This window comes from Lytechinus variegatus, chromosome 5 (assembly GCF_018143015.1).
Source record: "Lytechinus variegatus isolate NC3 chromosome 5, Lvar_3.0, whole genome shotgun sequence".
Lineage (NCBI taxonomy): Eukaryota > Metazoa > Echinodermata > Echinoidea > Temnopleuroida > Toxopneustidae > Lytechinus > Lytechinus variegatus.
Genome location: NC_054744.1, coordinates 11,839,517 through 11,850,953, shown reverse-complemented (window position 1 = coordinate 11,850,953; position 11,437 = coordinate 11,839,517). Strand labels below are relative to the sequence as shown.

Here is an 11,437-nt window from a genome sequence, read left to right as displayed (position 1 = left end):
CTCATGCCATGCAAATTAATAAAATAATGTCGTGCTTCACTACAATTATGAAAACAGTACAATCTTGTTGTCTTCAGCATTAGTATCCCTCGTGGCAATAGATGACCAGAATCTCCACACCCTCTCCCCTAAAAGCAAAATTAATAAGAATTTCCTCCATAACTGAAGTTATATTTTATTTTGGTATTTCTATTGCCAGAGGTAGTCCGGGTGCTGCTCCTGTGGCATAGGCATTGCTTTATATGGGCACAGGGGTGACGGAGCAGGGGCATTCAAGACTTTAGGACACGCTTTGCATTTGCCCAAGAGTCATCTTTAACACTTTACTGATCCTCCCTCTCAATGAAGGATGTACCCAGACAAAAAAAGCTTTTTTTTGGGGGGGGGGCTACTTTTCATAATCTACTGCCTAAATCTGCAACATTGGATCTATTTTAACATTTAAGTGAATGGGGATTTTCAGGGGCGAAATCACCTCAAGCGCCCTTGCAATTGTTTCCCTGATGTACCCATTAATGAAGAAGATTCCCATATAGGAATCTATTAAGTTTGGTTAAATCATGTTATTATTAGGAAATTTCGAGCAAAATTGTGCAATAGCCCACTCAAAAATTTTGCTCAGGTTAATTGAAAATTCATGTATGGGAGACCCCCCCCAAAAAAAGGCTTTTGGTTTGAAATAACAGAACAACGAAGCAGATCTTATATAATTACTATTCACTTCTAATTATTTTAAAGCAATGATGCGAAAGATGAATTGAAATAAATATAACATACACATAAATGAGACTGTTTTTCATATTTTATGTACTTGAATTATTTTGGTGCATCATTCTAAGTGATTTATGCAAACAGCTTATTAACTTCATGCTGGGTTTTAGTCTTGGAAATAACCTTTGCGTTATCTTGAAGACTTCAACTACAGTTTATTTCTTATAGCAGACTTGAATTGCTATCGTAAACTTACAGAATAAATTCTTTATCTATAGAAAATTACATATTAATGTTAAAAATATTCCAAAAGTCAAAGTTTGGTTTTTATAGAAAACATCCAAATTTCAGCTGCAAAATAGAAGCTTGGCCTAAATGTACTTCTGTTAGAAAGAAAAGTAATGATGGTAATGAAGATGGCTATCTAGGGGTTCCAAATCACTTCAGAATTAACACAGATGATTTTCAACATATTCTTGCTATGAAGATTGAGGTACTTCCGTACGGCACACGATGGAGATACGTCTTTGTCTTGGTACAGGGCTCCCTCTGAAGACCGATTCCTCTTCTTTTAAGACCTCATGGGTGTAGTCATACCGCATTCTGTCTCTGTCGAAAAATAATGAAACAAAAAAAAACATAAAGACGAACAAGCTGGGACACTGCAACTCCTGTCATGAATTCACTTTTTCAGATGGGATGTAGTCCAGACTGGACCTTGGTGTTTGGAAGTTCTCTTTCCCAAAGCTAACATAGAGGGCACTGTGACTCCCACTCGCTAATTCAGTGCGAGTCCCCTCATCTCCGATCCTCACCAAGAGATGAGGGGATTGGCGCTGAACTAGAGAGTGGGAGTCACAGTGCCCTCTATGTTAGCGAAAGAGAACTTCCAAACACCAAGGTCCAATCTGGACTAGATGGGATGCCGCTCAGGATAATGCGACTCGACAATAAAAATTGCGGTTATGAATTAAGAAATCATCCCCATTTTATTTTTAACCACTGCAGCAAGGAAAAAAGGTGCAGCTTATCTTCACAGGAAGTCAGTGCAGCGCATGTACATTGGAAGAAAAGACCTCTGACTGTAGAATAAACCCATTATTTTTTAATCCCGTTCATAAATTAGAAAATGAGATTCGATCAATTCATCCTAAAGGGGCGACTCAAATAATGTGGCTTATTCAGGTCTCTGACCTTTAATGACTTGAAATAAGTCGCATTCAAGCCACATTCATAAATTCATAATAAGGGGTACGATTATTATCCTGGTATAAGAAGTATTTACATATATTGTATCTGTACTTGCATTTTCACTATGTAGCTTTGAATGCATTACATGTACATGTTGCAAAGTTTTCCAAGAAAAATAAAATTCAAAGTCAAGGACAGATAAATTCTTGGATACTAGATCAATTAAGTATTTTTCAATATCAATGGGTCATTTTGCATACCGACCAGAATGTGCATATAACTCTTGAGTTAACTTAAGACAAACTCTAAAATGTCATAACTTTCATATTTCACATCCGATTTTGATGAAATTACCAGTGTTATGCTTGTTGGATTTTTCTCTTTTTATTCAAATCAACTTCCTGTTGGGGTGGACTTGTCCTTTAAGTATCTAGGCAAAAATTTCTGACCTTGATTGTCTGTTCGTCACAGTGCACAGCAGGGGGCCACACAAGAATAACTTGATGCGTGTATCTTTCTACCTTCCTGTCTGTCTTTCTTTTCTTTATTTCTCTAATTTTTTAATGTCTTCCCCTTTCCCCCTTCTCTACATTAAAGATTCTCTCTCGTTTTTTTTCTCTCATTTTACGTTTCTATTCTCTTTTCCATTCCTCTTTATCTCTTTCTTCTTTACCTTTCTTTTTCATTCACTCTTTCTTTATTTTTCTTTCTTTCTCTCCCTTTTTCTTTCTTTTTTCCTTTCTCTCTTTCTTTCTTACATCATTTTTATTCTCTTTGATAGTTTCTCTTTTCAATTTTCTTCATTCGAAAATGAGAACGAAGTAATATTGGATTTGAAAACTTGATTAAATATCAAATACAATCATTTAATTCCGAAGGGCCTACTACAGGCAAAGCTGTTGAACCCTTGCTCAAGGCTCAGGCTTGCCTGCGGAGATTGAAAGTTACGTAAGGGGATTACCAGGGTTGATGGCGCTTGAAATTGAATATCTTGGATCCTCTAACAAGGTTTTTTGGAACACGGGTGTATAACCGCAGTTCAAATTGTGAGAAGCAGTCGTCCTCTTAATGAGGGTTTGACGTAATGCCTACACAAACTTGTGTAAACCAATTTCTGTGTAAAATGCATATCAAAGGCATCTGAGGTGAAACTGTCACACATGTAAAATCATTTTGGACTTGAATCTGGAATATTCTTTTTCTGGTGTATTTTTACATGCTGGAGTTGTTAATCTTTCATTGCAAGACTTGGTCGCACCGACGTCAACACTTGCATGCTTTTGGGTTTTATTTTTAGATCAACATCAGATGTTCATCACAAAATGAACAAATAAAATAATAATCTGTTAATTTTATATTGTTGCAATGACTAATTTGCAAAGAAATAAATGGGATTACACAATAAATGGTGAAAAGAAATTATAAAAACTGTCCAATCACAAATCAAGCAAAACCAATACCCAAGGTAAGCACTGATATCATACCCAAAGTCATCATCCTTTTGTTGCTCATCAAATTAACATTCGTTCATGCCATCCAGGGTGAGAGTCCCATCAACCTAAAATGACCACTGAATTCCCTTTGGTCAGGTTTGTATGTTCAAACTCTACCTCTATGCAACCAACCTGTCGACTTACCTCATTATGTATAGGCTCCTTGGGTTAAGAAGTGCATTGACCCATTGATCGTTGTTTTCTTCATGGACTAGTCTCATGACTGCAGGAGATAACAGACACAACCCAGCAATGGTTGAACCACAAAACTGAAATTAAACATGAAAAACAGTGGGCATTTTCGTATGAAAAACTAGTTCCACAACGTTTGCTCCGGCTACCATTGCTCCAAGAAAATATGCATGTTGGGCCCAACCTTAAATCTAACATGCAAAACTAAATAAACCCTAATCATTACCTACACATTATTTTGAACCAAAAAACTCTATTACACTCCTAACTCTAACCCTATGCCCCCTGAGATATTAAGACCAGATCAAGTGTTGCAGGAGCAAATGTCGTATCTCCGAAAAACTAATTGGGTTCTCGTGCGTATACAGTCAAAAGATCTGTATCCACCATTTCCAGATCTGAATATACTCTTGCATTTAACTTTTTATATCTTCAATAACTTTCATAATCTAATCAGATTGTCACTTTTAATGAGTTCATACACTGCGCATGCAGTTTTAGATTGATTTCAGTCATTCAAGATCTTGATAAATTGTGATTTTATTCATTTTTATCTGCTTGGTAATTCTTAAAAAATGAACAGCTAAAATGGGTGGAAGGTTAACGTTTTGGTACTGTACATCCACATTCCATGGTAACATTCAACGAAATAAATTTTAAAAACGTTAAATTTTTCCTGGACAAATATATGAATACAATATGAACAAAATTTACTTCAATTAAAATGTATCCTAACTTCAGCCTGTATTTCTCATGGTTCACCAGCTGACCTTTTAAACCACAATCCAAAAATAATATAATCATGTAAACAACTCCAAATTATTAAAGGGACTTACAGAAAACTGAAACTTAAAGTGAACACTAAATACTGAAGAGAAGTGGGACAGCACTTAAAAGAAAGTTTTTGCAACCACTACACAGATGCCTTTTGGAACACACAGAATCAACAGTCAAAGCCCTTCTTGACAAACTTCCTAATATCAGCACTTGGATATAGGCCTACCTACATGTGGCATTCTATCAAAAGTTATGAACATAAATAATTACAAATTGATTACAAAATTTTGGTGGGAAAGATGAAAGAAAACATACTTGTGGGAATTTTCTACAGACATGTGAAGTTTTCTGATTTTATTTGATGTATTACCTTGACACTGTCTACATGAGGCTTAATGTAACCATTCTGGGCCAGGTCCAAGACATGCACAAGGGTGAGCTGTGGGGAACCAGCTGGGAAGGCTTGGTCCCGTATCCTTTGGATGATAGGACTATTAACCTCAGACCAGCGAGATTTCTCTGTTTCTCTGAATCCATGTATTGCCTGTAGGTGAAGGGGAAGATAAACATGAAGTTCACCAGACTCTGTGTCTTGTCTACACAAAAAACAGTGGTTGACTTAAGGCCACCGCACACCTTACGACCCGACTGGTCTGCAACTGGCTTGCGACTGAGTGAGGGGAGATGTGATGTCACAGCTCTTGTCAGCTTGAGAGTCGCAGACAGGTCAGAGACAAGTCGCAAGGAAAATTGTAAGGATTTGACATGTCGAATCCTTATGACTGGATTGCAAGCTCTATCCAACTTTCAGCCAATCAGACAGCAGAGTTGCACAACGCGTATATGACAAACAACATGCATACGCAGTAGTAAGCGCAATTTCTCAGTTGCTATGGCAAAAAGCAAAAATGCATGCCTGAGTCGCAGACAACATGGAAGTCGGATCGCAAGGTGTGCAGTGGCAGTGTTGAGGTTTATGGCTACCTTGCGATTCATATCCCCTCACTCAGTCGCAAGCCAGTCGCAGAACAGTCGAGTCGTAAGGTGTTTGGTGGCCTTTACACATCCCAACCAGTTTTAACAACAAGTGGAATGCCTCTGGCCGTCTCACCTGCATCACGCGGTTCAATATAGCAGCAGTGCTGACTTTGAATACTACTCTAACTCGCACAAGATGTTCAGTGATACATGGTTACTCTTATTTCCCTTTTTAATGAACTAGACCAATAAACTTACAGAGATATGATGGCTATTCAACAAAAAACCCCAACATGGCCATGGTCAAGTTCATTGACCTTACATGACCTTTGACCTTGATCATGTGACCTGAAACTCGAACAGGATGTTCAGTGATACTTGATTACTCTTATGTACAAGTTTCATGAATCAGATCCATAAACTTTAAAAGTTATGATGGTAATTCAACAGATTCACCCAATTCGGCCAAAGTTCATTGACCTTTGACCTTGGTCATGTGACCTGAAACGCGCACAGGATGTTCAGGGATACTTGATTACTCTAATGTCCAAGTTTAATGAACTAGACCAATAAACTTTCAAAGTTATGATGGTAATTCAACAGATACCCCCGAATCGGCCAAAGTTCATTGACCCTAAATGACCTTTGACCTTAATCATGAGACCTGAAACTTGCACAAAATTTTCAGTGATGCTTGATTACTATTATGTCCAAGTTTCATGAATCAGATCCATAAACTATCAAAGTTATGATGGGAATTCAACAGATATCCCCAATTCGGCCAAAGTTCATTGACCCTAAATGACCTTTGACCTTGGTCATGTGACATGAAACTCATGCAGGATGTTCAGTGATACTTGATTAACCTTATGTCCAAGTTTCATGAACTAGGTCCATATATTTTCTAAGTTATGACATTTCAAAAACTTAACCTCAGGTTAAGATTTCGATGTTGATTCCTCCAACATGGTCTAAGTTCATTGACCCTAAATGACCTTTGACCTTGGTCATGTGACATGAAACTCTAATAGGATGTTCAGTAATACTTGATTAACCTTATGGCCAAGTTTTATTAACTAGGTCCATATACTTTCTAAGTTATGACGTCATTTCAAAAACTTAACCTCAGGTTAAGATTTGATGTTGACGCCGCCGCCGCCGTCGCCGCCGGAAAAGCGGCGCCTATAGTCTCACTTTGCTTCGCAGGTGAGACAAAAAGGAACTGGGCTCCTATGATTCACATTCAATACAGTATCCTTTACAGTTGACAGCAGGCCCATTTATTGCGTGCACCATTTTAAATAAAATGGTGTAATAGTTTTTTAAGAAAGCTAAAAATGGTGAATGAAATTAAATAAAGCTTGAAATTGGCTAGACAGTCCTAACCATTGTTTCAGAGGATTTATTTAACGATTTCTGGCATTTTACTATCATCCCCATGTGGAGCCAATGTAGTTCAATAGAACAACCAACGTTCAGAAACTGAAGCTTTTGGTCTAGAAATTTGCATGGACTACTTTCAAAACTGTTTGATATCAATGAGATAAATGAATGAAACTCTGTTTACAGTCATGATGTAGGATTCAAACTTTCAGATCCTCCTTAGGAACTAGAGTCAGTCCCTGAAGATGAAAGAATAAAACTCATATTGATCAGGACTACTCACAGAGTTTTATTGGTTATAACTTTAACCTCACAGCATATTGCAATAATGGATTACAAATTTCTGGTGTTTGAACTTTGAGTTCAGGCATACAATTTTTTGTTAATTATGGAGTTTCATTAACTAAAACATATTTCCATAGTGGTCTTATGAGCAAACTCTGTAGTTAATCAAGGGGGAAATGAAATTCTAGTTAAAGATAGACAAACCTCTTTCTAATTTCAGAGAACATGAAACTTTATAAATCTTTATTTCAAACAAAAACATTTCTGCATGAACAACTCACATTATCCCAGTGGTCGTATTCATAGCGCACTTTTTTCAGAAACTTTTCAACTTCCCTCAGTAAAGATGTCTCCTCTTCTTCTGTGACAAAGTTTTCAATGATGATAAAATCTTTCTCCGCAATCCCCTGAGTTCTCTCATCACTGCACTCGAGCAATCTTGGATGCCCCCGGGAATGACTCAGTGAGTTTACTGAAGAACTACACAGCAGCCGTGATGGCAAAGATGCTGATGATTGCAAAGGAGAAGCTGATAGCTGCAAAGATGTGGATGAAACCTGACAATTTGACGGCTTTGACCGTAATCCTATTGCTGATGAAGATTGGCCAGACTTGTGTTGAATGAGCCTAGGATGTGAGTTAATCGTCATTCTTTTGCAAATATTGCTTGTTCTGGAAGGGTAGACAAGTTCTCCTACTTCTAGCAGCCCTTCCCTCACACGGTGGACAATACTGGAGAAGGTGGGTAGTGGTACTCTGATGAGAAGTGACCTTGATCCAGTCATATTAAATTCTGGTGATACCTTCACCTGCATTGAGTGAGAGAGGAAAAACATTAAAGCAAAAATGAAATCATGACCAGAATAACTGTTGAAAGGACTATTTTAAAGTGCAAGGAATACCAGTTCTTCATTCTATCTCTCAGTTGTTCTCATTCTACAAGAGAATGAAATTGGGGAAATAAAAAGAATGAAAAGGGGATAGTAGAGAAAGCATTTTTCTGTATAAATTCAATAAAATCTTGTTAAGAAATATTCTTCATAAATAGCAATGTTACTTTGAACGGCAGATTCAGTTCTACGACTCTAAATGTTTTGTACACAAAATATCTTACACATATATCTTCATTATTTCTAGTTCTCTACAAATGCTACTTTTTCTTTGTAAACTCAACATATATTGTGTCGAAACAGAATTTTCCATGATATATTTTGAGATAAGATTGAGACAAGCTGGGCCTTGATCAAAAGATAATGGGGAATCATAATTTTACAAAGATATATGGAAAGTTGTATGCCTACTACTGACAATGAGACAGTGAGATATTTTAGATAAAGTCAATGGTGACAATTAGTAAAATGTGACTAATTGCCAATCAAACCAGCAGAGGAAGAAGAATATATGGAAGTCTTTCCCAATGGAAAATGCATGTTGATTCATCTAGGCATTGTGGCATGAGCTGTAAATTTAGTGTGGGGACCTTAGTTGAAATAAAGGTTGATGCTATACAGCAGAATTTTTAAACTGTCAGTTTTCATTACAACTATTCATCATATATACATGTATGGCTCTCAGTCCCTAATTATTTTTTTTTTCTAAATTGAAAATATAGATTGATATATGACAATTTTCCTGAATTTTACTTTCAAGCAATAAAGAGCCTACACAAAAATATGCACAAAATTCAAGTGTTTGAGCACTCTGGTAATATATAAAAATGATCTCCAAGTTACTTTACTAATGAAAAATAAATTGCAACTGTATGGAAATGAGTATTTTGGTTAGAAAAGTGGTATTTTAATTTTGTGATTTTTTAAGTATTATATTTGACTTGTAATATACTGCATAGATTTTAAGTTAGATCTCCATGTAGATTCCCCAGCACAGGCAGGGTGGTTGCATAGACCAAAAGCTTCAGTCTCTATATTTTGGTTGTTCCGCTGAACTGCGTTTGCTCCATTCACCAATATAAATGTCAGAAATTGTTCAAACTTAAATAAATCTATAAACCATAAACGACGGTTATTCCTGTCTACGGAACAACCAACAGAGCTGAGCAGAGACTGAAGCTTTTTGTTAAACACCACACCAATTATTGAGACGGATGAAAATGGCACAGAACTAGAACTTAAGCCTGATTGCTGGGATCCACAGCACTCTTCGGTCTTCTGGAATGCAGGATCTCGGGTAGGTACACTCATTCAATGAACAAGGTTATAATATAACCTTGTTCTCAGTAATATCTCCATGTGTGGCAAAATAAGGGTGGCAATGTTTGGCTTATTTTCTCTTTTTCTTTGGGGCAAATGCTTGATTTTTTTACACTGACAGTTTTCATTACACCTATTATTCATACTACTTGGCTCTTATTTCAATTTGATTCTTTAAATCATTTTTTTCTTAATTAAAAATAGAGATCAAAAAATGAAAATTTTCTTGCCACATTACTTTCCACCAATAGAGGGCGTACACAAAAATATGCCCAAAATTCAAGTTTTTGAGTGCTCTGGTGAATACAAAAATTATTCCCAAGTTACTAATGAAAAATAAATTGCAACTGTATGAAAATTAGTAATTTTGGTCACAAAAGTGATATTTTAATGATTTTTTGAAGTGTGTGCTCTGTACATTGGCATACCATAGTCCTACCTGTAGATTCACCACAGGCAGGGTGGTAGCAGTGAACAAGTGGGTAAGTAGAGAGTGGGTGATTTCAAGTACGGTGTTGAAAGCTACAACACCATACTTGAAATCACACTAGTGTTGGGATTGACCTCGGAAAATATGACGTATTTCCGGCAGTTTGTGTTGAGCTCTGGTGTTGAATGTCGTCTGCTCACTCTGCTGAATCGAGCATTACAGCTGGTGTTGACGATCTACGTGCCATTTCCCTATTCACCAACACCAACGCCCAGGGATTGGGAAAATCGTGATTTCAAGTTCGGTGTTGGTGTTGATGAACTGTAGTTCACGAACAGGAGGCGAACACTATGAAACACCCCCGTAAAATTATCTATTAGTACAGTTAAAATGAGCGCAAATCATTAGAGTTTTACACATTTCAATGAAAAATAATATTTATGCTTTCTGATTATTGCAGTGATTTTAATCTGTGCATTCTGTACGATAAGATTTTACTGCAATTTCTTCCCGATCTCACTTTCGTCGTCCAGAATTTCTTGCGTAAAGTTGAGATGATCAGCAGCGCAGCGCAGAGGTGTGACGTCATAGGATATCGATAACGCGATCGGTATCGCTCCTCTGGGGCCGACGATTGCACAAAAGGGTCTTTGCAAGGACCGTCTTTCCTGTTGCCCATCTTTTATGATAAGCTGTATAATGCGGGGTATTTCCGAAATGTATGATAAACAAATAATATTCAATAGCTAGCATTTAAATCGATTTGTATACGATTTCATGACATATCACAGCATTTTCTAAAAAAATATTTTGTTTACTTCAAACTCAAGTCAAAGGATGAAGAAAATATGTTTGCAAGTTTATTTATTTAAAATGCGTTTCACATGTCATGGCGCATCATAATGCGACACAAAAGACAGTCCTTGCAAAGACCCTTTCGTGCAATTGGCCCCTGAGCTCAGCTCGATGTTGGGGCTCGTTTCAGCAGCCTTTTCACGCTCTCAACACCAACACCGTACACCGTAGGCTTACTTGAAATCACCCAGTGGCGACGGGAATAGTGAGAGGGCCCGCGCCCCCATTGGCCATTCGCACCGGGAGGGGCAGGCGCAGGCTTTGGTCCGAAGGCGCTGATCCGAAGCAGGCGAAGCCGGCGGAGGCGAAGCCAGGATCAGGATCGATCGACTCTATTTCTAATGTTACATCGTTTTTAAGATTAGAAGTAGCGACGAAAATGATAACCGGTATTTGATCAATCAATAAGTGTACAAACTTGACTCACCGAATTTCTCTGTTACTAATTAGAACTGTCGAAATTTCAAGTACAAATTCCAGAGGCAGAGTAATCTGAGTAAGCTAACGTTAGCAGCCTAAATTTTGTAACACAGAAGTTGTTGCCAAAAGGGGGCGCACTATCAGAGGGAGCAGAGTTATCAAGTCTAAGGCGCCGTGGCCGAGTGGTTTAAAGAGCCTGGCTATATACAAAGAAAGTCCAGGGTTCGATCCCGGCCTCGGCACCTATATCTGTGAGCAACGCATTCAATGTACAATGCTCTTTTACTTTCAAATAAATGGAAATGCTATGTGCAATTGTGCATTATTGGTAACTTGGTGTGCACTTGTCTTAAAAAAAAAAAAAAAATCAATAGACAAGGGAGCAAGGCAAGGCCACTGTTTTTTGTTTTTTTGTTGTTTTGTTTTCGTGTGTTTGGTTGCTGTTTTTGTTTTTGTGTTTGTTGTTGTTTTGTGTGTTTAATACAAATAAAATCTTTATTCAGATTGTTGTA

At 37.5% G+C, this 11,437-nt stretch overlaps 1 protein-coding gene across 1 annotated transcript; it reads right to left on the bottom strand.

The window, feature by feature from the left end:
• Positions 1–667: 667 nt before the first annotated feature.
• Positions 668–10,999, bottom strand: LOC121415351 (alpha-ketoglutarate-dependent dioxygenase alkB homolog 7, mitochondrial-like). The gene is made up of 5 exons (XM_041608533.1): positions 10,933–10,999; positions 7,292–7,819; positions 4,735–4,908; positions 3,540–3,664; positions 668–1,320 (listed from the first exon to the last, which is right to left on the bottom strand). Exons 2-5 carry the CDS (start codon positions 7,793–7,795, stop codon positions 1,191–1,193), a joined length of 933 nt encoding a protein of 310 aa, XP_041464467.1. The 5' UTR covers positions 7,796–7,819; positions 10,933–10,999; the 3' UTR covers positions 668–1,190.
• Between the last annotated feature and the right edge of the window lie 438 nt (positions 11,000–11,437).